This window comes from Squalius cephalus (assembly GCF_949319135.1).
Source record: "Squalius cephalus genome assembly, chromosome: 12".
Taxonomy (NCBI): domain Eukaryota; kingdom Metazoa; phylum Chordata; class Actinopteri; order Cypriniformes; family Leuciscidae; genus Squalius; species Squalius cephalus.
The window spans coordinates 27,879,096-27,906,794 of NC_137133.1; the positions used below are offsets into that span (position 1 = coordinate 27,879,096).

The 27,699-nt window shown below is 36.1% G+C and overlaps 1 protein-coding gene across 2 annotated transcripts; it reads right to left on the reverse strand.

Annotated features, from left to right (window-relative positions):
* Positions 1–419: 419 nt before the first annotated feature.
* LOC307167976 (adhesion G protein-coupled receptor F5-like) lies at positions 420–26,606 on the reverse strand. 2 transcript variants are annotated; one of them, XM_079887368.1, is made up of 24 exons: positions 26,446–26,606; positions 21,918–22,009; positions 21,074–21,177; positions 20,698–20,746; positions 20,352–20,495; positions 19,347–19,502; positions 18,922–19,074; positions 18,185–18,343; positions 17,900–18,046; positions 13,308–13,637; positions 12,910–12,930; positions 12,549–12,649; positions 12,255–12,322; positions 11,992–12,128; positions 11,675–11,869; positions 11,174–11,377; positions 10,941–11,084; positions 10,485–10,660; positions 10,225–10,395; positions 2,711–4,048; positions 2,495–2,536; positions 1,725–1,784; positions 1,563–1,626; positions 420–1,449 (listed from the first exon to the last, which is right to left on the reverse strand). In XM_079887368.1, exons 2-24 carry the CDS (start codon positions 21,928–21,930, stop codon positions 1,367–1,369), a joined length of 4,059 nt encoding a protein of 1,352 aa, XP_079743494.1. In that variant the 5' UTR covers positions 21,931–22,009; positions 26,446–26,606; the 3' UTR covers positions 420–1,366. The 2 variants fall into 2 exon arrangements, with proteins under 2 accessions (XP_079743494.1, XP_079743493.1); XM_079887367.1 differs by having other exon boundaries at positions 10,941–11,087; positions 26,446–26,498.
* Positions 26,607–27,699: the final 1,093 nt, after the last annotated feature.

Consider the following 27,699-nt stretch of genomic DNA (forward strand, 5'->3'; position numbering starts at 1 on the left):
GAAGCAGAAGAAGAAGTGGCGGAGTAATACCGTACCTCACACAGCACATTCAATGCAAGTCAATGAAGTTGGACAAAAACTACGATAAAACCTGTTGGAATGCATCATTTTCAGCGATTTTTGAGTGAACATACCAGTGAACACCCCTGACCACTCGGTGAGTTTCACGTCTTTGTAAATGAAAGTTTAATGTGTTTTAGGAATGAATGTTCGAGTGCACATAGACATCCATTGTGGGGGTGGGGGGGGAAAGCGAAATAAACCTAAAATTCTCGGAACAGCAGCATGTGTCCAAATTTTAATCTTACCCGTTCTATTTAATCAGATACGATCTGTAAACAGGGCTTTAAGTGTAAAATACCGAACTTGTCCTTTAAATCTTGAAGCGTGAATGCAGACTAATAGACCAGTCACTTGTTCCATTACATGTATTTTTTATTTTATTACTTTATTTTTAAACAACATTTTTTTTATACCGTAACTTTACCTTTTTAAAGCAGTTTAATTGCTTAAAAACATTTGAAGGCTCAATGCTAATGTTTTTTAATATATTATTTGCTTATAATTATTATAGCATTAATAATTAGTATTTTAATTTGTTAAAAAAGCTCCAATATTTTTGATATGGTGCTGAAATTGGTACCTAGAACCATTTACCATAATCTATAATTTAGAGCTCATATTAAAGAGCGGATTTCATAATAATTTTCCATTCATCTCAGTTTGACAAATTACATTCAGGAAATGTTTGACATATTTTGTCAGTTTATATGCACATTTTATATGAAACTGCATTTTCAAAAATGGATGTAGATAAAACTAATACAATAATTCACATTACTGCATATTTAGAATAGAGTTATCTCTCTCCTCCACTTTCTAGTCTGCTTTTAAACCATTCTCTCCAGTTAAGGCAAGAAACATTTTTATTATTTTTTGACCAAGCAGTTTAAATGAACAATTCACATGAAGATGTAAAAAGGAGTTGCCAAAGCTACCCAAGTCAATACAATATGAAGAGGCATTTAATTATTAGTAATTATTGGTCAAAAGTAACATTTGTAAATTTTGGAAACGTTTATAATTTATCATAACAAAGCAGAAAACCAGGATGTAATTAAACCAACTGGACAACAACAACTCACACATATATCATGTCTAATATAAAACAAAAGTGAACTTCACAAACCACATAAACTTACTTGATTTGTGAAAAATTACCCTGATTTTTCAAGTCCAGTATATTACACAATGAAGCAAAAAGTCATAACCTTATCATTAGACTAATGATCTTCGAACATGGAAACATTTCTTCCACCAAACACAAACATACACTGCAGTGGAGGAAACACTTTTAGAGTGTGTTTTAATTGTTGATAATGGCATGTGAGCTGTTGGAGCTGTCTGTAACTGCTGAGGAAAGGTTGGCTTCGGACACGTTGTACACATCTGCAAATAGTTAGATGTATGTTACTCACATAACTATCGTCTTTACATTAATTTATTTAGCAGTAACACTTATCCAAGTGACAATAATAACAAGATCTATGCCATCTACTCACTCCTCCGTCGCATCCTTTGAAATAAATTGAGTCCAGATGTGGATGATGATCCTGCACTGGTGCTCTGTGAGTCAAATAATGTAAATATATATTTAACAATGGTTAGAATTTGAACATTAGATAAAGTCCTATAAGTGTGTGATGCTATAGAATGGCATTTACCTTGGTATGGCTGGAACTGAGTTTCTGTAGTGATAGCTTTCCTGCTAGTGACTCACGAACCTGCAACAAAAAAGATCTCTACTTTACATCCAGGAATCGTATCTTCATACAAAAGGATACAAAAGCACCTGATGCCATCTCTGTTAGGGTCTCAGTTATCAACTGTAATGTAAATGCCTATTAATACTGTAATGCTGTCACAGTGTCCGTATTGCTGACCATCGATTGTACGTTATAGTAGACTTTTTCCCGTATTTTCTTAATATACAGATATATGTGTTAAATAATTTCAACTCAAATACATTTTTCATTTTCACGTATTTGGTGGCCAGTCGTGTAATAAGCAGGATAATGTACTATCATTCAAATAACAATCTAAATAAAGCCTGCCAGGGTGATATGCTGGTCAAATTTGTAATGAATGTTTTAATATAATGCATATAGGCCTGGTTTCACAGACAGGGCTTAGATTAAGCCAGGATTAGGCCTTAGTTTAATGATGACATCTAAATAGCTTTTATAAATGTTCCTTAGAAAAAAACATTACTGGTGTGCATCTTGAGACAAAACAATGGCACTGACATATAAGATATGTCAGTGCAAGTTGCTTTCAGTTAAAACAGTTCAAACTAACATTTTAGTTGGGGACTATCTTAAGCCTGGTCTGTGAAACCGGGGGATAATGGTAGATTAGATTAAATGCAGCATTAGAAATTTAAGTGACTGTACTTAAGCTCTTACAGTGCAAAGCAAAAGAAGTAAACTCGTACCTTGCTGTCTAAAAGCGTTCCAAACACCAAAATAAATAATCCCTGTTAAAGGAAGTGTTACAAATACAGGTATTAGTTACGATATGGTTCAATTTTAAATCCATTGAAAAATAAAACCATGGACATGCATTATAAATCATTATGTGCAACATTAGTAGATTGCACAAATTGGAAATGTAACCTTAATATAAAATTGATAGAGATAGAAAGTGATACCTGCAGTGAATTGAGGAGTGCAAACACCACATGAATGCCTAATTCACGGGACACCATGGTTCCAATTCCAAATCCCCATGTTAGACCAAAGATAGGAGTCAATATGGCCACACATCGGACAATGACCACCAGGGCATGTTTCTCATCCGGTTGAGTTGTGGCACCAACTCCTCTCCTCAACATCTTATACAGAACCACAATTAAAACCACAAGGTTTATGGCTACAATAGTGAGAGCTGGAATCACAAATGCCAGCAGTGCCCTAGATTCATTCCAGTTCAGCCAGCATGCTAATTCTTTCGTGATATAATTCTGAGGTCCAGCTGTCGACGCAACAGTAATGACCGCTATGATCAAAGGCGCACCATAACCGACTATGAAGGCAATGGACATCATTTTGGCCCTGGACATTTGGGACAAGACCATGACTGTACGGTAAAAGAGCAGCAGCGCTGAAATCAACATCCAGAAGAAAAGAGCCAGGTAAAAAAAGTGCATGAAGAAAACCGCTGGACTGCAGCGACCCACTGATGTTGGTTGCTCTTGTTCTGCGACTGCGGCTCCAATGATAAAACAGATGTTTGCGATCAGCAGGGACACGGCAATGTTGACTATGGAGACATGTCGCATGTAGGATGTGTCATTTCTTGTCATTGACTTCCACACGATAATCTCAATAATGAGGCACAAAATCAAGCTGGCCATTGAAATAGCGACACCAATGTAAGTTATAAAGGCTAAGAGCTTGCCTGGAATAGAAAACGGAGACATCAGGATTGAAAAAGATGTTGTGTGGTTGCATTCACATGTAATCTTGCCAGTTTCATTCCCTGAGAGTTTACATCCAGTGGAATCCCATGCGTCAAGACTGAAGTTCCAAAAGACACACTGAGGATTTCCCAAAGACTGATCAGTAATATCAAATGCAAAAGAAATGTTGTTAAGTGTTTCATTAACCTTAACAACAACCACGTCTCCATTGATGCGCACATCTGAATTCCTACTGTCATTATTAGTATCACGAGTAGGTAGGACATTGTCAAGAGTCGAGAAGATTATGATGGTTATGGTAGTCACATTTGGAACCTGTGGTATGAAAATCTCTGTAGTTGAGTTTGGCAGTGTTGATGTTATACTGAATGAGGTTGTAATTGCAGTTCTGTTCAGCTGAATAGATGTTTCATTAATAACAAACTCATCTTTGAGACGGTCACTTATCTTCTCAATAGCGTCCAGAAGTCGAATGCTGGTGTTTTCTGTGGTGTTTCCTTTGTTCAATTTGTTCCATGTATCACTGACATTACCTGATACAATGATGTCCACTGTTTTAAGGAAATCCTGAAAATTGAATATAATTTTTTTTTAATATGATAAAGTTTAGCCCATAAAATGTGGAAATATTGATCTATAAGATATTTGGATAATCTATCAGGACACACATTTTAATAAATAATTTCACAAAATAATAATATAATATATTATATAATATAATATAATATAATAAACCAGTTTAATCCATGATTTTAATGTACAGTATAGTTTTGTTTTTGGTTAAAATTTCATGTTACAGTCATGTTTCTGTCTTGTCATGTGATCTTGCCATGGGCTTCCCTAGTCTCTTTTGTCATGTTGTCATTGGTTAATTGTCTAATCATGTTCACAGGTGTGTTTTGTTTAGTCACTAGTCCTTGTGTATTTAAGCCATGTTTACCATTTGTCTTTGTCAAGTATTTTTCCTGTAACTGTTGTGTCGGGCTGTCTGCACTGCACTTAGATTCAGCAATTCTCCAATGGATCCATTACAGAATACTAGACCACCCAAAAATGAACCCATCAGTTTCTCGTAGGGATGGGCAAATGAAGCCTCATGAAGTACTGAGGCTTTCCACTGATTGTTCCCGGAAAAGATTCAAAGCATCAAGAGTGTCGAAAATAGCGCCATCTTGTGACTGGTCAAATTTATAGCAGCCATACGCCCGAGTGTGCAGCGCCGTTGTTTTATCTATTAAGCACAAATAAAAGCCTGACAATGCTAAATGTTCAGTTTTCAGATAATATAATTCACATATTAAAGTGTGCCAATAAATTAAATGTAACAATTATATTAATACTAATTATAAAAATACCAAGAGTTGCTTGATGCAAGTAAATGGTGGTTTAATTATTTTATGATTTCTATGCTGTTTATATGGCAGAATATATGATCATGTAATATAGGCTATAGGCTTATTTATAAAAAATATTTTTAGTAAATGGACTTAAACTTCCAAAAACCTCTAGAGTAGTGGTCTGGGTTCAAACATTCCGACACGCAAAGTGAAGCATTCACGTGACTGGAAAGAAAAGGCTTGTTCGACTTCATGCAGCTCTGCGCAGACCAATCGGCGGCTGACTTGAAGCAGTGCATGCTGGTTAGAAATTTTGTCCGACTTGATACAGCGCCGACGCCACATGACTGTGACGTGTGCCATCAAAGTACTGCGAGAGCGATTCGAGAGTAGCTGGAGAACTCAGCCAGCGCAGCCGCACGAGCTCTGATGACGACACAGCTGTTCCACAATTGGCCGGATTCACCGCATGACAACGATCACGTGTGTTTCGTGATTATTTGAACACCTTTAGTTCCTCTAAAGCTCACAAATCAGTTTTGTATAACAGTAAACACTCTTTCATGTAGTTGCGATGGTATTTTGTGTCATGTTTATTAAATTAAAACTGAAAAAAAAACGTAGACTCCACTTCATTGATAGTAGCTTATGTTGAACTTTATTCTTGTTCAAACAGATGCTGTATGAAGCAGTACATAAAGTATTGAATGAAAATGTCTCTGAAACATCTGTGTATTATTTGGCAAATATTGCATTTATTTTACTTCAGCTGTGGTAAAGTATGCAAACACCACGTGAGCGGTCACTACGGGAACCAGAAAGTGTCCGACTTCACGTCTCCTTTTGCAGCTCCTCCCCGCCTGCACACGGCTACTCTAGCCGATCGGTTACATCCAGCCGCAGCCGATGTCGAACACACCTAAAGTAAGGCTTCGTTTTTCGTTGATCACGTGTTTCTCTGAAAACAATACGCGCTCCGGCACGGAGCTTTATGAGAAATTGCACTGTGAACTCGATACGCGCTTTGAAGCGCAGTGTCATATGTAACATCACTAGTTTCTCGTCTCTTCCACCTTCGACAAGGTGAGTGGACTTAAGAAAATGATGTTGAGGACTTTGTTATTCGCCTTATTTTCGAACGCGGAAGTAAATATGGGTCCAATTTCCATTTTTTGTGCGGCACTTCCGTTTCCTCGCTTCCCTGGGCTAACTAACGATATCGATCGCGAAGGATTATGCAGAGTTGACAGAAAAATGTTACACATGCCGTAGCAGATGAATACAACAAAGGGTACTATACGGTTATCCGGACCACATGTGATGACCTACCCCAACCCCGCCCCTAAACCTACCCGTCACTGGGGTTACGACCAACCAAGAGCGGTTGTGGTCACGTGTGGTCAGGTCAGGTGTGGTCCGGATAACCGTAGAGTACCCAACAAAGAACTAAAGCCCCGCCTCACCCAGTTCGGGTACCGGACCTGGTTGAAACACTCATGCATCTAGCTGGCAGAGTGCCAAAACTTCGCCGGGCGCCTTCAGCCCTAAACAAGGTCAAGCCAACGCTAGACTAATATATCTATGGAGGTATTTTGTCATGTCAAATGTATTAATAATGCCATCAGAATGCAACCAAAGCACAGGATAGCAATAAGTAGATGGCTATAAATAATTGTAAATCATACAAAATAAATGCCATGATCATGCCATGATGATCACTAGATTTTATACAGGCGTTAATAATGATTTTGTTTTTATTGGGACTTCGTAGCCCAGCCACTTTTCTGGTATCGGGTGGTCTTCTGTAGGTCTTGTCTTCACGAAAAGAAAAGAACAAACATAGCCTACGGTCGCTTCGGTGGTTTCTTAACAGGTGAAGGGATTCCTCATTCTTCGGCGGGGGGTAAAGGTCGTAGGGCGCCTCGCATCCACGCGTTGATTAAAACACTCCTCCGAGTAAATCTTTCTTTTGTACCAGTTATTATGACAACCTCTAAGGCCGGCGACACACTGGCTGCGTGGCGTGTCCGTTTTTATTTCGGCTCTCATGTTAACAGGTTAGAGCTTACACACTGCCTGGAAAACGCGTGCATGCTAGAAATAGAACCGACGCCTATTTTTCACGCGACACGCAAGCGTGTTGGAAGCGTTTCCAGGCCAAATAGAATAGGAAAAAATGTTTGTGTCATTTTGACACGAATACATATTAATAAATAACATTTTGATGTTTGAAAGTCTCTAGGTTTTGACATAAATGCAGATATAAATGTAATTAAAAAAATAATATCGATTTTCAAATATTGCACCTGTCAATACAGAACGAAATAGTAGCCTATTTTGTGCCGACATTGTCTTTGCTGCTATATATTTGTGTTTAACATGAAGTATAGGCCTTCCACAACTCTCTCCCCATATGTCAAATATATCACCAATGAGGCTTATCATATGTCACCTAGGACCACAGCGCCGCGTCAGACACGTTTCTGGTGTGCAAAGACAGAGAAAAAACCACGCAACAGAAATGCCACGCTCACGCCACGCAGCCAGTGTGTTGCCGGCCTAACTGCACAAACAATCCCGGTCTTCCTCGAAGCCATAACGATGAGTTAGTTGTTACGAAGACTTGTTTAACCGCTACGGTGAAAAGTGAGTTAGCTCGCCAGTGACCGGAAAGTGCCTGACCGGAAGTCTCGCACAAAATACCGTCAACTGGCTGTGTCCGTATTTCCGTTAAAAATAAGGTGAATATGGTGGACTTTAATGACGTGGCTTTAAAAGACATTTTCCTTCATCGATTAAATGAACCCATTCGTTTTTGACTGCCTGGGGGGAAAATTCACTTTTCCCTAGCACAATATATGAAGAGTTCAGATGCAAAAGCCTCTAAGTGCCATCTGAAATTTTCTTCTAGAATGATCATTTTTATCAAGCTTGTATATTTAAGTTAAGTAATTTCACTTAAATGACAATTAATAGGTCATTTTCATTGCCAATTAAGTGAAATTACTGAACTTAAATTTACGAGCTTGATAAAAATGATCATTCTAGAAGAGAATTTCAGATGGCACTTAGGCCCCATCCACACTACTGCGTTTTCGTTTAGAAACGGAGACCTTTTGCTACGTTTGCACCTCCCGTCCAGACTAAAACGGCAAAAACGGAGACCTAAAACGGAGAAGTTTAGAAACGCTGCCGACCCCGTTTTGCGTTTTGAATCTCCGGAGGGCATTTTAGTGAAGACGGGTCAAAACGGAGGACTTTAGAAACGATGAAAAAAGTATCTCAGGTTATAAAAAAAATATTAAGCAGCACAACTGTTTCCAACATTGATCATAAATCAGCATATTAGAATGATTTCTGAAGGATCATAAGACACCAAAGACTGGAGTACTTGCTGATGAAAATTCAGCTTTGCATCACAAAAATAAATTACATTTTAAAGTATATTAAAAAAGAGAACCATTATTTTAAATTGTAATAATATTTCATAATATTACTGTTTTTTTTTTTTTTAACTGCAGGCTTGATGAGCATAAGAGACTTCTTTCAAAAACATTAAAAATAGTAATGTTTCCAAACTTTTGACTGGTACTGTATATATATATATATATATATATATATATATATATATATATATATATAGCTGCGAGCAGCGATGGAGGGCCCAAGCGGGTGACTAAAGGCACCAGGGTGGCAGTGCCACCGGCTTGGGCCCGTAATCGCTACTCGCAGCTATATTTATTATTCTTCTCCGCATTTAATCGCATTTTTGAGGGCCTAAACATGCTCGAAAACTCACGAAACTTTGCACACGCGTCAGAACTGGCGAAAATTTACATCTGATATAGGTTTCAGAATTGGGTGGGGCAAAATGGCTCGATAGCTCCACCTATAAAAGTTCAACGGAGTGCGCCTCCCGCTATGTTCCACGTACGTGTACGAAATTCGGTACATACATGTAATGACCTAATACCTACAAAAAAGTCTCTTGGAGCATAGCTCTAAACACAACAGGAAGTCAGCCATTTTCAACTTCCTCTCAGATTTTTGTGCAGTTTTTGCCATTTTCAGGCCTCGTACTTTAACAAACTCCTCCTACAGTTTTAATCTGATCATCTTCGAATTTGGTGAGTGTAATCTTAAGGCTCACGCTCGCCTCTATGATTGGGTGTCATCAGTCATGGAGTATACACAGGTAATATTCAGTACCAGTAAACTCCACCCGCTGGAACAGTTTCTTACAGTCAGGCGCGGCTCGCGCGGAAAACGCGTGCATGCTAGAAATAGAACCTATTTTTCAAAATAGAATAGGAAAAGATTTTTATATGTCATTTTGACACAAATACATATTAATAAATGACATTTTGATGTTTGAAAGTCTCTAGGTTCACACCGGCACGCGCATACCCAGTGTTGGTGAATGGTCACGTGATCCGCGTTTTCATTCGTTTTAATGTGGACGGAGATCAATTCTAATACACAGCTAAAACGCTGGTGTGGACGGAGATCGTATTCGTTTTAATTCTCCGTTTCTAAACTAAAACTCAGTAGTGTGGATGGAGCCTTAGAGGCTTTTGCATCTCTTCATATAGACTATGCCCTTCTGTTGAGCAGCTCATCATTTACTGTGGGTTTTGTTAATGAGGAGTATCGCAAGATTGCCATGTCCTGTTCCCCTGCACGGGCTTGCCTATAGCTTGCCTAAGCTTTGGCCTATACTTGTACTGAATCTTTTTGAGAAACTTTAAAGTATAATTATATATTTTTATTATTTATTTAACTTTATTTTACCAGGGAAGAATATAATTATATATATTCTATGTATACTTGGCTTGTATTTGTTTACTCTTGACTGAGCAACCTATTCAATACTTTTTCCACATAGTTTCAAATACTGCCTTATAAACTTGCATGTTTTAGCATCCAAAACAATTAATTTGTCTGAACATTTATTTATAAAGAAAACATTGTGTTCCTAATTCTGAGTATGTGAATTGTGTAGTCCAGTCAGTGGTAGTGTACATAGGCATTTACTTAAATTCCTTAAAGTACAGTTAAAGGTATATTTCAATAATAAAATGAATACCTAAATAGGAACATAGTAGTAAACTTAAAGTTCATAAATAATATATAGCAAACTTAGTATGATGTTAATCTTACATACTTGCAGTGTAAAACAACTAAACTAGTAGTTTAGTGAGACACTTCAAAGTGTACTTTCATAAACTAAAGAAATGTGTTACAAGTATTTAACTAGTAAACTAAAATTTTTCCTATAATTTCACTACTTTATTGTACTGAATCACCACTAGTTTATTTTAATAGACGTTATCTTGTTAAATTCAATAAGCATACAATGACTATACAGTAAATTCTATAGAAAAGCTAGAATGTGAATATACAAACCTCCATCACTGGTTTATTGATGACAGTAGTTTGTGACAAATTAGCAATTTTAAAGAGTATATCCACAATTGCTTGGACAGTAGCAGAAGACTGTGTTATATTAATACTATTCTGTGCTGTGACACTACTGAGGTTAGCCATAAACTCTGGAATCTCCGCCACAATCAAGGACTAAATTGCAAAAATACACAAAAGTCAAATATTAGAAATATTTAAAATGGCCAGATGATTGTAAATTGTATACAGGATCAATAGATTACCTCAACTTTGCTTTTAAAGTTGTCAATAACTTCAAGCACACAGTTGTCCTGTGCTGGTGTCCACTTTTGTGATTCACATCTGTAACTTATGGTGCCTTTAAAGCCATTTTCACAGATTCCTGTTTTCTCGTCGTTTAAGTTTCCAAGTCCAAGTTCTTCATTTTTACATTCATAAACTGGAGAAGGAGGCAGTCAGAAGGAAACTTAGGAAACTTCTCTCAGAATATAAGATCATATTACATTTTGGGACTTGCAGGATACCCCACACTATTCAGAAACGTCAGAAATAGCAAGGGTCTATAACAGTAACTAAATAAAAGAACCAAAAAAGTCAACACCACAAGATCAAGTGTGATGCGATAGAAAGAAAAGTCTGCTAGTTTGTTAAAATCATTCAATCGTATAACAGTAAAAAGTAATTTGATACTGAAAAAAAATAAGAAACTGAAGGTTTACCTTCTGTGCTTGTCTTAACTGTGACTCTGCTCCAGCTGTAACTGTAATTCTGTAGTTGTGTCAGACCCTTGAGACGGCATGTAAAGGTTTCCTCCTTACATATTCCAGTAGGCCTATTATAGTTTAATATGATCATGTCAGATCCTACTGCATATAGAAAACATGTTAATAACACAGAGAATTTTATTGAATGTTTAAATGACAAGTAACTTGTGCTGACAATTTGTATGTACCATCTGAAGGTTGTACTGCTTCATTCAGGACCCACTCAATACTGTAGCCAGCATCAACAGAACATCTCAGTTGGACAGTGTTGTCTTCACATGAAAAAACACGGTTAGGATCACCCACAATGATAGTGGGCCGTTGTTTAATAACAATGTTTTGCCATTGAATGTACGGTATTTCATTTGTTTGCATGATGCATGCGTATCGACCTGCATGAGGGGGAAAAATCATAATGAACAATTATTGCTATAATTATAAGCATAATACTTTGTAAATGAGAGAACGTTCATGACAACGTCCTGGAAGTGTAGCTTAATTTTGGTTGTTTGATCTATGTCACATATGGTATAGTATCATCTTATGCTATAGTATATCAGTGCTAATACTTCAATAAAACTATAGTAAAGTTTTACAGTAGTCTGCTTTTTAAAACAGGACTAACAGCAGTCAGGCACTTTGCCATGTAAGATATCAGACTAGACAAAAATAAACCCCACGTTACTCACCACTGTCACTTTCACTAGTGTTTTTCACAGAGAGAGTGCTATTGTTGTTTGAAATTATGTATCTTGTGTTGTCCGGTGCAGGATCTTTGTTATTCACCATCCATGTTATTGGTCCATTTGCCAAGTCTGAGGGTGGACAATTCAGGTCCAACTTTTGCAGAGGATATAATTCATCTGTTGTGAAGTCCTTTTGTTCTGAAAATAAAAACCATTCAACTCATATCACCCAACAATGAACAAAAACAAACAACAACATAATAAATATGATGGAACTAAGAAATGTGAAGGGTTTTACATTAGGCATTGACTACCCTTACCACTCCGAGCAAAAGCATCTTCAGCTAAAATGATTCCTTGTGCTTTTAGAGAGTCAGAAACATCTGTGTTTGCTGCTCTAAAATCAAGGTTGTTTGATGTTGCACTTAAGGTATAATCTGCTATAACACTACCAGGCCTGTGGAGCAAAACACAAACCACACCGATGTGAAGAGACTGTAGTAACATTGGATTTGTTTGAAAAAGTAGTGAATAAGTGGCAATGTTAAGTGAAAAAAGTAAAAATTTAAATGGTAGATCATACCTGAATCTAGAGACTTTTATAGTTCCAGAAATGTAGCCTGTTAGTTTATTAGAATAACTTTTGTCAATCTGTAAAAATCAAAAGTACCCAATGTATGCTATGACTGTTTCTGACCGTTAAGTGGTGGTTGGAGAAAAATACATACATAATTCAAAAGAAACTAAAATGAAAAATTTATGTCATGACTTCAAAGTTAAATCCGAGCTGTGTTTAGTATTAAAGTATCAAAAATCAAATGCTCATTTTCATAAATTACACAAACATTTAATTAAATATGAAACATGGAATACTCACTGCTGTCTCAATTTTTCCAGATAAATCTTTGTAAGTCTCGCTATTCCGGTCAGTAAGACTGGAGTCAAAAGCCTGATTTAATGTCATTGACATTTCAATAACTGTAAAACAAATGCACATTTATGTGCATTGCATCAACAGGTTTTAAAAACAATCCTCAATCCTTAAAACAATACTAATACAAAATATTAATACTACCCAGTTACTAAGGGAATGCGAAATGAACATTGGTGAAAATTATTTCCTATTATTTTTTTTGATATGCATTATACCAATTTTGTCCCTCTGCAAACACAAAATATCATCTTAATCCAGACATAATTTTATTTTTGTGCAATGTTTAAATTTATATTCACAGTACCTGTCTGTGCTGTTGTTGACACTGTTGAATAAAAATAATATTAGTACAACAAAAATATTAATCTAATTTTTCCTGCATGAAACCAAACAGTTAAAAAGCAAAGGATTTGTCAATCTATAATTTGTTTTCCTAAACATAAAAAGCAATGATTACATTTTATGTATTTATGTCTTAATATTTCTAGAAACCAAACATGTGAAATAATCTGACTTGATGACTTGGTTTTCAATATCTTGGTTTTTATATAATATGTTATCACTGCTGGCATAATATCTGTTAAAATAGCTTACAGTAAGTGTCCATTTAATCAACAGGTTTCAGCAACAGTTCTCAATACTAATACAAATTTTCACCATCATCATACAGTTGTGCTATAAATCAGAATTTGATGGCCATACCTGTTGTTGTCGTTGTTATTCTTGTTGGTGTTAATGGTGTTGTTGATAGTGTTGGAATTAATGGTGTTGGTGTTGATGGTGTTGTTGTTGTTGTTGTTGATGCTGCTGTTGATGGTGTTGATGGTGTTGTTGTTGTTGCTGCTGCTGTTGATGGTGTTGATGGTGTTGTTGTTGTTGTTGATGCTGCTGTTGATGTTGTTGTTGTTGTTGCTGCTGCTGCTGTTGATGGTGTTGTTGTTGCTGCTGCTGCTGTTGATGGTGTTGTTGTTGTTGTTGTTGTTGCTGCTGCTGCTGCTGTTGTTGTTATTGTTGATGGTGTTGTTGTTAACCCTAAAACAGACAAGAGTGGAAAATTATTATTCAATTATTTCATGTCACTTTTAATATCATCTGGACATATCCAAAGGAATTTTTGAAATATTTGTTATAGATTGGATTTTGAGTTGTATCTCCCAGGATACATTGCCCTATAGGGTTTTAAAAGAAAAAAAATGTAATATATACATTAATACATCTTATTATTCATATTTTTTCACTGCTGAACAGTTTTGTCTTGACATTAGTTCCATCCCTAATCAATCATATAATGTGATTTGTGATACAACTTATAATTTTCTAAGTAACCCTGAAGACTTTAGTTAGACTTTTCCGGTGTGTTTGATTGCAATGCAAAATGTTTGCTTTAGGTCAAACTGACAAAACCAGCACAGAAAAATTTGAACCAAGTCATGTGACCCACATACTCCAAACAGACTAGTGATCGACCAATATTGATTTTTTATAACCGATACCAATTATTTGCATGTTTATGTGCCCGATTACGATATGCAGAACCGATATTTATTTACTGTTATACTTTTGTTTTTGACACAATTATTAGCCTACAACACAAATGAACTGAACAAACTATTTTATTTATAACAATCACTCCCTCCTTGCATAAAAAAACTTTATATTTATACACAAATAAATAGAGGGGTCTGAGTCCAAAAAATAAAGTGCACTGTTTCTAAGTGTCTTTGTTTAAAAATAAAAGCTTTGATGAGGTAAAAAAAATAAAGCACAAAAATGATTCTAACATATATTCAAAGATAGTTGAGTGTATTTTAAGTGGTTCCACATGTTGGAGGTATTTTTTGTATTGTATTTTGTATTGAAATGTTATTCATTGTAAACAGTTTTAGAAGGTTTATGTGCCGTTTAATAGGTTTAAAGAGTGAGGAATAATTCACCAGGTAATATTAATTCACTGTAATATTAGCTGGAAAATAACATTGTCAGAAAGTAACAAACAAAACAGCATATTTGCATTTTCCAACTATTATGTTATTAATTATTAATAATGTTTTTGTCGGTCTAGATCATGAAATCCTTTCTGACAAAGTGTTTTTTATCTATGCATTCACACATAACTTAGGCTACTCAACCGCGATCGCGCGTGGAGATAATAAATAATTAATTTCCACAGAGCGGTATTTATTTAGATTTGTATTAGCGAAATAATGGTTATGTACTAAATGATAATATAATTTAGGGTGTTTAAACGAGATAATCTTGTCAAAAGTTTCATTCAGTGGCCGTACTTGAGCATCCTGTCATCAACCCAGTGAGTGCTCAGTATGAACGAACTTTTTTTCCCGAGACTGTAATGGTGATCAAATACAACAGATAGAGAATTAAATTCAGCGCTTTTATTTTCAACATGCACTCATTCATGTCTGTTTTATTTAATTCATGTAAAGTTACGTCTTTATTGGGGCAGGACATGATGGATTACGCTACGTGACTCCATGAGTTCGTCACAATTTTTTAGAGCCAAGCTGCATAACTAAACTATATCAGGCATTTATGTCTCAAATCTCATTTCTGCATGTCTGTTATGTTAAATAAAGTTGAATAATTAAAGCAAAGCAAGCAGAACATATGATTTACCTGTGCACAGAGTTGTTGTTGACTGATCTCCTCAGATGCGGACTGCGATAGCGGAATTCTCAAAACGGCCACAAGATGGCGCCGTTTATCGGCGAATCCGATATTACAAAACCGATACCCGATTATGGGAAAATGCTTAAATATCGGTAAACCGATACATCGGTCGATCACTAAAACAGACTCAACTATGACATTGACAACAGTACTGAATGCAAAATTATTTATCATGCCTAAAGAATATGTATCCCGTGGTGCACGTTGCCTGTTTCAGGGTTAATGGTGTTGTTGTTGTTGATCATGTTTGTGTTAATGGTGTTGTTGGTGTTAAAGGTGTTGTTGTTGGTGTTGGTGTTAATTGTATTGTTGTTGATGGTGTTGGGGTTAATTGTACTGTTGTTGGTAGTGGTGGTGTTGATAGTGTTGTTATTATTGGTGTTGCTGTTGTTGGTGGTGGTGTTGTTGATGATAGGGTTGGTGTTAATGGTGTTGTTGTTGGTGTTAATGGTGTTGTTGTTAGTGTTGTTGTTGATGGTGTAATGTTGGAACTAAAAAAAAAAACTGACATGACTTTCAACATATTTTCTTATATAAATTCTATAAATTGTTATAAAATATAAATTCTTAGAATCTTGTAACATTTTTATAAAGGCATTGACAAATGTGTAACTCATACAAATGACCTGAGCAAACGTTTATTTATATCTGGAAGGGGAATAACACATTTCAGAACAGTATCTCAATATTTAGAATCATTTTCTAATTAGATTTAAAAAAAATTACATAAAAGATGTTGAGCATCAGCTCAACATGCCTGAACTACACTTAAAGGGATAGTTCACCCAAAAAAGAAAATTAGCCTATGATGTGTTGACATGTGACTTAAATTTCTGTTTCAACATCTTAAGACAATGTTCACAACTAATATTAGCAGGAATAATTTTTTTCAGGAAAGAAAAGTAAGATTAATATATGCTTACTTTATACAAAGTCAGAATGTCTAGCACTATAGGTGGACATGTTAGCTTTAGGTCAAACTGACAAAACAAGCACAGAAAAATTTGAACCAAGTCATGTCAGTATTGGATGAAAAATTATTTCTCATGCCTAAAGAATATGTATCATGTGGTGCATGTTGCCTGTTTTAGGGTTAATGGTGTTGTTGATGATGTTGGCGTTAATGGTGGTGTTGTTGGTGGTGTTGGCGTTAATGGTTTTGTTGTTGTTAATGGTGTTGGTGTTAATTGTATTGTTGTTCCTGTTGATGGTGTTGGTGTTGATGGTGTTGTTGTTGATGGTGTTGGTGTTGATGGTGTTGGTGTTAATGGTGTTGGTGTTAATGGTATTGTTGATTGTGTTGGGGTTAATTGTATTGTTGTTGTTGATGGTGTTGGTGTTAATGGTGTTAGTGTTAATGGTATTGTTGATTGTGTTGGGGTTAATTGTATTGTTGTTGTTGATGGTGTTGGTGTTAATGGTGTTGGTGTTAATGGTGTTAGTGTTAATGGTATTGTTGATTGTGTTGGGGTTAATTGTATTGTTGTTGTTGATGGTGTTGGTGTTAATGGTGTTGGTGTTAATGGTATTGTTGATTGTGTTGGGGTTAATTGTATTGTTGTTGTTGATGGTGTTGGTGTTAATGGTGTTGGTGTTGATGGTGTTGGTGTTGATGGTGTTGGTGTTAATGGTATTGTTGATTGTGTTGGGGTTAATTGTATTGTTGTTGTTGATGGTGTTGGTGTTAATGGTGTTGGTGTTAATGGTGTTAGTGTTAATGGTATTGTTGATTGTGTTGGGGTTAATTGTATTGTTGTTGTTGGTAGTGGTGGCGTTGATAGTGTTATTAATGCTGTTGTTGTTGATAGTGTTGGTGTTAATGGTGTTGTTGATATGTTATTAATGCTGTTGTTGTTGATAGTGTTAGTGTTAATGGTGTTGTTGTTGTTGTTAATGGTGTTGTTGGTGGTGGTGTTGTTGATGGTGTTACAGTTGGTACAAAAACTGACATGACTTGGTTTGAAATTTCAACATATTTTCTTATATAAATTCTATAAATTATAAAGCCTAGGCTACATAAATTCTTAGAATCTTGTAACATTTTCATAGCCTAAAGGCATTGACAAATTTGGAACTCATACAAATGACCTGAGCAAACATTCATTTCTATCTGGAAGGGGAATAACACATTTTTTCAGAACAATATCTCAATATTTAGAATAATTTTCTAATTAGATTATTATTATTATTATTATTATTATTATTATATATTATTTTTTTTAAGATGTTGACAACTAGTGAGAAGACTTACGGATCAGTTGAGCATCAGCTGATGGCTGGCTGTCATGTCGTGGTCTGCCTGAACTACACTTAAGCTCCATTAATTTGCTTAACTTAAATTTGTTACATGCTACATAATTTTTACATGCTTGATTCCTATTTGTTACATTAAACCTACTCAAGGAGGAACAGATGTAACAGACTTTCAATTGTGTTGGTTAAACAATGTGATGGTCATGTAATAAATAATGTAAATAATAATACATAAATAAACAATGTCATGTAATTAAAAAAAAAAATATTTATCCTTATGCGTTTTGCCTAAATTTATAATAACAAGCATGAGCAAAACTCTAAAGGTTATAAAAAAATCTGATTATATCTACCTGCACATGTGTTATTGACGGTGAAGGGGAGACTTGAGTTTGTTACAGTGAATCCATCCAAACATGAGCAACTGTAACTTCCTATTTCATTTGTGCAGGTTGAATTTGGACCACATACAGATGGACTGACCAGACATTCATTTATATCTGGAAAAGAAACACATTTCAGAAAAATAGTTTAATATGTCAAATGTTTAACAGTATTTAGAAAATACCTGAATACATGAGACTATTATAATAACTACAACATCACAAATCTGTGATTATGCAAATTCAATGAATCACCTCTCTGGCAAAGCGGACCCTCTGAAGGGAGAGCTTGAATACATCCACAAGTGCCTCCCACAATCTCATCACACTCATGATAGGCCCTGCAGGTGTCATTGGGCCAAACATGACGCTCCTCACACTTGCACTCATATTGTGTTCCATTTAACCCACACACTGTAACACAATGGCATGGTATGACAGTGCAGTTGTTATACATTAATGGTTAATCTTAATATTTGACTTATTCAAAAATAATCAGGTTGATCAGGATCTTGTATCGTGTATGAAGGGGGTTATTTTGTAATAATGACCGGCTAACAGTACATTATCCCATCTACTAGAAGCCTATATTTCCAAATATATTATCACAAAATGTTGATTTGAGATTGATGTATCCTACTATATTATCCAACTAGGATTTGATCTTAAATCTTCCACTAATAAAATACTTAACATACAACATTTAAAACTACAACAATATTGCACTATTAACTGATACATTATTATTAGGATTATATACCATTGTCTACTGTCTAGTTAGCTAACATGTTTAGCAACAATGTTACGTCTTTATCTATTTTACATTTTTTTTTCTCATTAAGCAATTTGTTTCTCTTGCCAGTTTGTTGTTTTCTTCCTTGTGCTTCACATTAAATGAAAACAGTATTCCAGAGAGCAGTGTAATTAAGTTGAATATTTCTTAAGCATATTTTTTATTTTGACCTGAAATGAATGAAACATTCAGCTCTCACCAGTAGTCATGTCGATATCTGTGATATTTATGCTGTTGCTTAGAGTGAAAGGCAGGCTGATAATTCTGGCGAGATTCCGTAAGTAGTTCACCAGGAACAAGTCAAAGACACTTACATCAATTTCAATTTCATACTCAAACTCAAAAAGTGGTGCTGCAAGAACAAACAGAAAAGGTTTAAGCAGAACAATCGGTACAATTATATATTGTAAAAACAACAACAACTATAACTGAATGAATCTGAATAACTGAATGAATCAACATTCCTGAATGCACCGTTCAGATTTCAGTTAAATAAAATCCTAATTCACTTATGCAGTGTTCTTTGAAAACAGAAAACCAAGAATATAATTACTCTTAATAGCCAACATGAGGCTGTTAAAAATAGGAAAATATTGTTTTTGTACAACTTTGCAAGTGTTTCACCTTCGCAGAACTGTCCATCATTTGGAAGGGCATTGATACATGTACATGAACCATCAGTGATGTCATCACAGGCCTCATATGAGTGGCATGTGTCATTCGGCCAAACAAACAGACGCTCACATTTACACTGATACTGCGTTTCATTCAAAGAACACACTGGAAAGCAGAGGAGTGCAATGATTACCAGAGTAGATATCAGTAGGTATGTTAAAGGAACACACTGACTTTTTGGGACTTTAGCTTATTCACCGTATCCCCCAGAGTTAGACAAATCAAATGCATACCATACATACCTTTTTCATCTCCGTGCGTGCCGTAACTCTGTCTGACGCACCCACCGCTAGCCTAGCTTAGCACAAAGACTGGAGGTAAACGGCTCCAGCTAGCATACTGCTCCCAATAAGTGACAAAATAACACCAACATTTTCCTATTTACATGTTGTGATTTGTATAGTCACAGCGTGTATGAATAACAAGGTCACGTGAGACACAGCCATCTCCTAACCGTATACATACTGGGAACTATATTCTCAGAAGGCGAAGCACTGGTACTTCAGAGTTGGAGTAAATCACTCTGCAGAATATAGTTCCCAGTATGTATACGGTTAGAAGATGGCTGTGTCTCACGTGACCTTGTTATTTGTACACGCTGTGACTATACAAATCACAACATGTAAATAGGAAAATGTTGGCGTTATTTTGTCACTTATTGGGAGCAGTATGCTAGCTGGAGCCGTTTACCTCCAGTCTTTGTGCTAAGCTAGGCTAGCGGTGGGTGCGTCAGACAGAGTTACGGCACGCACGGAAATGAAAAAGGTATGTATGGTATGTATTTGATTAGTCTAACTCTGGGGGATACAGTGAATAAGCTAAAGTCCCAAAAAGTCGGTGTGTTCCTTTAATTTTTTATAACTTTAGTAGTATCACTAATTGTAGGTTAAACTATAACTATAGACATCAGAAGGATTTTTAGCTGATGAATGATGATGGTTTTAACAGGCTCACCTGTTGAAATGTTCAAAGCTGTAATTTCAGTACTGTTGTCCACTTGAAATGGAAGTGTAACAGCAGTCAAAAAAGATCTGATTTTGTTGATCTCTACATTTTTAGGTACAGTAATTTCCACAACCATAATGTATTCAACTGGATCTATACATATGGAAACATAATGTGATTTTAATAACCATGTGTGCAATAGGCCTTTACTCCTAAGAAAAACAATGACAATTAAGCAACTCTCTCAAAACAAATGGCCTATTAAATAAAATAATGTATTTTTATTTTTATACAAATAATGACAAACTATTAATAGGGCATTGTATTGAGTAGAGGACAAAACTGTGAATCAGACCTGCACTTCTTCGTCTTATATGATGCACTGGCTCATCTGTGTAGCTAAACTGGAATGATGTAAAAAGAAAGAAGGAAAAAAAAACATTTTATTGCAGACTTTCAATGAAATTTTTCATCATTTTTCTCATACTGAAATTCATTCATTCATTCATTCATACATACATATACTGTATACACCAACAGTGTTCGGATACATACATACATGCACATGCATACACTAACAATGTTCGGGGTTAATGAATACTGTGTATCTTATATATAATAAAAGTCTTAAAATAATCTTAGATTTGATATTTTAAAAAGACAGGAAAGTTCATCATTCTATTTCATGATTTTCATTGTTGTATGATATTTATAAAACAACCTTTCCCTACCTGTAAATCCATACTTATTTCAGAAAAATTGAAAGTTTCCACAACACATCCATGGTTCAGCAGGATAGCAATGAGGACTCCTAATAGGTATTTTAATGTTTTCCCTGAAATTGAGAAATTATACATTTTCTTAAAGTTGGCTTGAAACGGAATTTGCAATTGTCTTTTCTTCTATATCACACACATATCAAAATACAACGCTTCTCTGACACAAAAAAAAAGAAAAAGACAAAAAGTCGGATGGGACATTGTTGGATCACTTTGGTATTGCTGTGATCGCATGTGAGTGACTTTCACAGGTGAGCTGTAGATTAACCATCAAGAATGAGATGTGATACAGAATGAAATATATAGCCAGTTTAATAAACATAGAACAATCAAACAATGTGGTGAGGTGAGGATTAATCAGAAAACCATTTCAACTAATGATGAACTAGAACACAGGCAAAACAATGACAAAAAAAAAACATGACTAGAAATTAAACAGAATTGAAACTAAACATGACATGACTGTGACAGCGATAGGTTGCCCCGCCCTCACAGCAGTCATCAGACAAAAAAGATCTCATTGCAAGAGGACGGGGAAGTTATTTTGGTTAAAGATTATGTGCATTAAAAAAAAAAAAACTTTAAAAAACTTTTAAAAAACGAAAAAAAAAACGAAAAAAAAAAACGACTTTAACTGAAATTGCACAAAATTAACTAATATTTTAACTGGGGCTTCTTTTGATTGTTACGTTGACAACTAAAATGTAATCAAATGTAATATAAAATCTCTTATTATTGATTATGCTAAAAATATACTGCAGGATTTCTAACAAAAGTATGTTTTAGTTTATTGTACCTTCACTGGCCATGTTTCACACTCAAGGTAACTTTAGCATATTTCTTCAAAATGTGGATTTTCTTTTATTCATCCAGACATCCTGTATTTTTCTGTAAAATAGAACAAATACATGACATATCAGAATCTAAAAGCCATAGGTGTCATATGTACAAATACATGATATTATCATCAACATGAGTAGCTGTTGTAAAAAAAAAAAAAAAAAAAAAAAAAAAAAAATCTTCATACTGTATAAAAGTTTATATGTGATAGCACTTTTAAAGACGCTAACGTTTGTTTATACGTTTTGAACAAACAGACATTCAATGCAAGATAAATAAAATGAGAGTATAGCCTTATCGTAGCTTACTTTTGCAATCGCCTGGACTGAAATCAATTATGCTTTTATTATACATACACACAGAACTCTTTAAAGGGGTCATCGGATGCCAATCGGCCTAATCAGAGTTACAGCCCATTTTCATGTCTTCTTGTAAAGTTTGTAACACACTTTGTTCAATTTTCTCAATGGTTGTGTAAAACAACACACTTTTTACCTCCTCAAAAACAGCTCTGTTCACAGCGACCCGTTTCGGTGCATGTCTCTTTAAATGATAATGAGCAACTGCTCACCCCACCCCTCTCTTCCATGGGGGTTGTCCACACAAGACAAATAAAGTGCTGCTTTGGCAACCTGCCTTGGACAGTATACAAATGGCTGAGGGCGGAAATATGCTAATACGAGACAGACCGTCAGTGGTCGTTGAAAATTCAAATGGCTTGATTATTGAGAGTGTTTAGGCTTTTTGACTATTAAAAAAAAAAGAGCGAATGGATTTTCTTCATTGAATAGTGCTGTGTCCATACACTGCAAAGACACATTTATATGCAAACACCATATAAAAGTGAATTTTGCATCCGATGACCCCTTTAAAGGAGTCATAACCTAGTATTACCTTGGATACCCACGCTCTATTATAGTCTTTCAGGCCCTTCTAAAAAAGAAAAGTGGAAAAAAAATAAACACAGAGCTCCTCTGACCCTTATTTCTGAAGGCATTATTGTCTCGCGAGATCTGATGCGATATTTTGGCTGTCGTGGACGGTCATTTTAATAATGCAAATGAGGGGCGCGTTGATTGGTGGCAGGAAGGAGGCGGGTTGACACCGCAGGTAACTTCAGCATATCATTCCAAAATGACATCATGGCGCAAGTTGTGAATGAACCCGACCTGGCCGCGACCTACGGAATTCAACCGTATATGTATGAGCCAGACTCTGAACCTGAGCTGGAAAGGGAAGATGTAGAGTCGATGGAAGGACGTCTACATCAAGATGTCTCTGAATGGTAAAGACAATCATTTTGACTGAGACATACATTATACCTTTTATTTAATGTAGATTACATTAACGGAGATGTAGTCTACTTTTTTTATCAGCTTACAGTGGTTATTGAGATCAACGTTTGGTGGTGTTTTTGCCTTGTTTCACGTTGTGGTTTTTTAGACATTCATTATTTTTGATATCAATATCCGAACGATTCCGGCGTAAAATGATTAGCACAGACACCTAACGTTAAGCCAGTGGGAAGGGTTGTAGGAACCGCGTCATTAAAAATGAATTTAATCCACTGGTCCCTGACAGCTTGGTCCGTTCTTGGGAGAGAAAACACATTTACATGTTGATTCTGGCAGTCAACAACAGAGCAACTCACGTGTGCACTACGTTTCTGCATCTTTCGCGACTGAATATGAGGGGGAGAGGGGCAGGGCGGGCTTCCTGCAGCATAGGTCTGCGGTGTCCATATATGGTATATCCTGCCCCGTCTTGACGTCAAGTCGGGGCAGAAATTAAAATCTCGTATTTGAGTGCACTTGCACGTGGGCTGGTTTACGAACCCAGGGGTAAACAAACGCTTAACTTTTAAATATCGGCTTCCCGGCCAGTGTATAATCGTTAGGCAATCATAACATGCATTGATTCTCGTGGAAAAGTGAAAATTACAGGTCATGACCCCTTTAAGTAAAAGCATTATCAAGATAAAGGTCATTGTATACAGAAGTGTACATTTAAACGTTATGTTTGCCAAATCTTCTACTTCCATCATGTGCAACTAAACCTCTACAAATGATTCAGAATGCTGCAGCTCGTCTTGTCTTTAACGAGCCAAAAAGGGCCCACCCACATCACTCCTCTGTTCATCTCTCTGCACTGGCTACCACTCGCTGCTCGCATCAAGTTCAAGGCATTGAAGCTTGCTTTCAGATCTATCACAGGGTCAGCTCCCTCCTACTTTCACTCACTCCTACGAGTCTACATCCCTACCAGAAACCTACGATCAGTCAATGAGCGACAGCTCGTGGTACCATCACAGAGAGCCACAAAATCACTCTCCAGAACATTCTCATTCACGGTTTCTTGCTAGTGGAATGCTCTCCCCACCCTCATCCGGAATGCAGAATCCCTGACAACATTCAAAAGACAACTGAAAACTCATCTCTTCCATGAGCACTTAACCTCATTAAAAAAAAAAAAAAAAAAAAAACACCTTTCTTTCCTTTTCCTTCCATCCTCCCTTATCGGGTTTATGCTACTCTGAACAATGCCTGAACTTCTTATTTTGAACACTTCTTGCGTTGTTTTTGCCTCTTCACGATGACTCGCTTAATTTAGTCCTAAATTGTAAGTCGCTTTGGACAAAGGCGTCTGCTAAATGACTAAATGTAAATGTAAATCTCAAAAAGGTAACACTTTACAATCAGGGCTCATTCCTTAACATTACCCAATGCATTAGTTAACGTAACATGAACTAACAGTGAGAAATACTGTATATTTTTTACAGCATCTATTAACCTTTGTAAATGTAAGTTAATAAAAATCCAGCTGTTCATTGTTTGTTCATGTTAGTTCACAGAGCATTAATGTTAACAGACACAACCTTTAATTTTAATAATTTATTAGTAAATGTAGAAATTAACATTACCTAAGATTAATGTTTGCTGTATAAGAATTGTTTATCATTAGTTTATGTTAACTAATGTAGTTAACTAATGTTAGCAAATGAAACCTTATTTTAAAGTGTTACCCTCAAAACAAAACAAGAATTTCTATCTTTAATGAGTGTACTCGTAAAACAAGAGAGCAGATATATTTTGATATACAGTACATCAAATATGTATCAGATTTAAGAATTGATTTCCCTGCTAAGACAAAAGCTGAGATAAAACTCACCCTATAAGGACAGAAGATCGCAAAGAAAGAGCACGGGACATTGTCTTGTCCAAACTTATCTCCTTGTTTATATATGCATCCCCCCTCTCCCTCCTCCCTTTCTTTCCCCCTGATTCAAGTCACTAAAAGTTCACTGAAAATGCCTATAGATCACATATGATGTATCTTGTGAATCTATTGTTTTTCCTTTTCATGCTTTGTATCATTTTAAATGTCTCAGTGCGATTGGTAAAATGGTTTTAATTTCATTGCAGTCATTGGTATTATGAGAAAGATTGAAAACTTAGGAGAATCCTGTTCTCCTCTTTGGGTGGTCTCTCTTCAAGATATCTGATAATTCTCTCCTCTCCCCCGAAACCAGGTGTTATCCCCTGGGGTACATGAATTTACCCAAAACAACTCTTTTGTTGTTCTGTCTGGGTATTTAAGGGTAAGTGGCAGAGCAGTCTTTGGGAATCTGTAACCAGGAAAACCCCCATGCAGTGCTGTGTCAGTGTCTTCCACACTCACACCACTGCGTGTCTCTGTCACGAATGCATTTCTTACTCTTGGAGTAATATTTGAGCAAGTGATGTCATGTATTTATTATTTCCTAATTGGCTTTTAATCATTTACTTGTGTAATTGACATGATACAATTTTTACCTGACAAATAAAATGTTATATTTGATTTAGTCTGGACACTCCTGAAATCATTATGACCAGTAGATTATGAGGAGGCTGGTGCTACCGCAGATCTGTGTCCAGCATAGATCAAACTAAAGGCGCATATTTCAACGGAGCAGTAGGCACGTCATCTGAAGACCTTTTGATTTCTGTCTGTCACTGACCTGGCAAGTTGTAAAGAACTGGCTAAATAAACTACACTTTTTTGTATGAGTGAGCAGTAGGCAACCAACTAAAGAGGTATTAGCAAACCCTGCACCCTCTGACCAAGATCAGACTGGCAAGAATGTGTCCGTTAGATCCATGTAAACCCGGGGCGTGTGACTCTGTGCGGCATCGGGTCCCTTAATGAATGAATAAAGTATGGATACTCAGAATAATCAAAGATCTAAATTAAGTCATAATCAATATTTCTGATTATTTTCTAATAAGAAACACGATCTAAATTTGATTATCATTTGAAATTGGAGTCAGATTTAGCGTAGAGCTAAAGTAATATTGAAACTAAATTCTAATAAATATAGTGAACTTCACTGGAGCGCTGAAAAGACATACACGCATTATACCTTCGCCCACACCGTTGGATTCCTTCATTGGGCCAATGGGTGGTCTTTACAAAGATATACATGTTAAAGAACAGAGCATTCTTACCTTGCTTCTGGAAAATAACAACGCTGATATGATGCCCTAAACTCAAGTGATCTGTCTGATGATCTGCATTTTTGTTTCCTTTCTGAAATGACCCACCCACAGAACATTACCCATTACAGATTTTATCCAATAGTTCTAATGCATTTCTCAATAATGAGTGCATCTTTTCAAAACTCATCACAATAATAAAGACTTGCTTAAGTTAGAGTGAGTTATTCAGTTTCCTGACTGACTGCATTCCTTGTTTTTTTGTTTAGCTTTTTATGTATCAGGATCCTTTAGTTTCAAAAGTAAAGTTTCATAGAATGTGATTCTCCAGGCAGGTTTTTGTTAAAGCTTAAATATTCCCTGATTTATACATGAATATATTTAGGGTAACAAAATTGTTATCATAATAATATAATCATACATCATGAATAATCATAACCATCATAATTAGGAGTTTTGGTCTGTTTTGTTTTGGTCTGCCTTTTCAGACCAAAATATGCAAATAATGAGGAAGGACACTTTTATATCTAATCAGCAACAAGGGTTGCACCTGTCAGACAGTAATCATAAAGGTGATGATAGCCCAGCAACATTGCTCAAAAAAGTTGCTCTGTGTATCATCGCCTTTCGTATCGCAACACCTGAGCATTACACCAACAGGGACTGTAGGAACATTGCATTCTAAATAACATAGACATTGAGTTGGTCCCCCCTTTGCAGCTATAACAGCATCCACTTTTCTAAGAAGCCTTTTCACAAGATTTTGGAGTGAGAATTCTGTGAGAGTTTTTGCTCATCCAGCAGAGCTCATCCAGCTGATGTTGGACGAGAAGGCCTGGCTCTCAATCTCCGTTCCAGGTAATCACAAAGGTATTCGATGGGGTTGAGGTCAAGGCTCTGTGAGCCGAATGGGTAAACATGACTTACTCTGAGGAAGAATGTTTTCACATCAAAGTGCTCATCTCCACAAACTTCAAGATTTTATCAAAATAGCTCATAACCTGCTCCTGGTGAGATACTGTCGACGTAAACACACCTGAACCAGCTTTTCAAGGTCTTCAGACTCACTGGAAAAAGAGATGTGCTGTGTCCGAAATCAAATACTTCTCTATTATACAGTAGGTGAAAAACAGTATCCCAAAATACCAATATCCAAACATAGTCTTCGAAAAACAGTAGGAAAAAAGTACCCAGATGACCTACTATACAGGGCACTATTTGAAGGGAAAGCCAGTTGTAGTCGTGTCCGAAACCATAGTGGACATT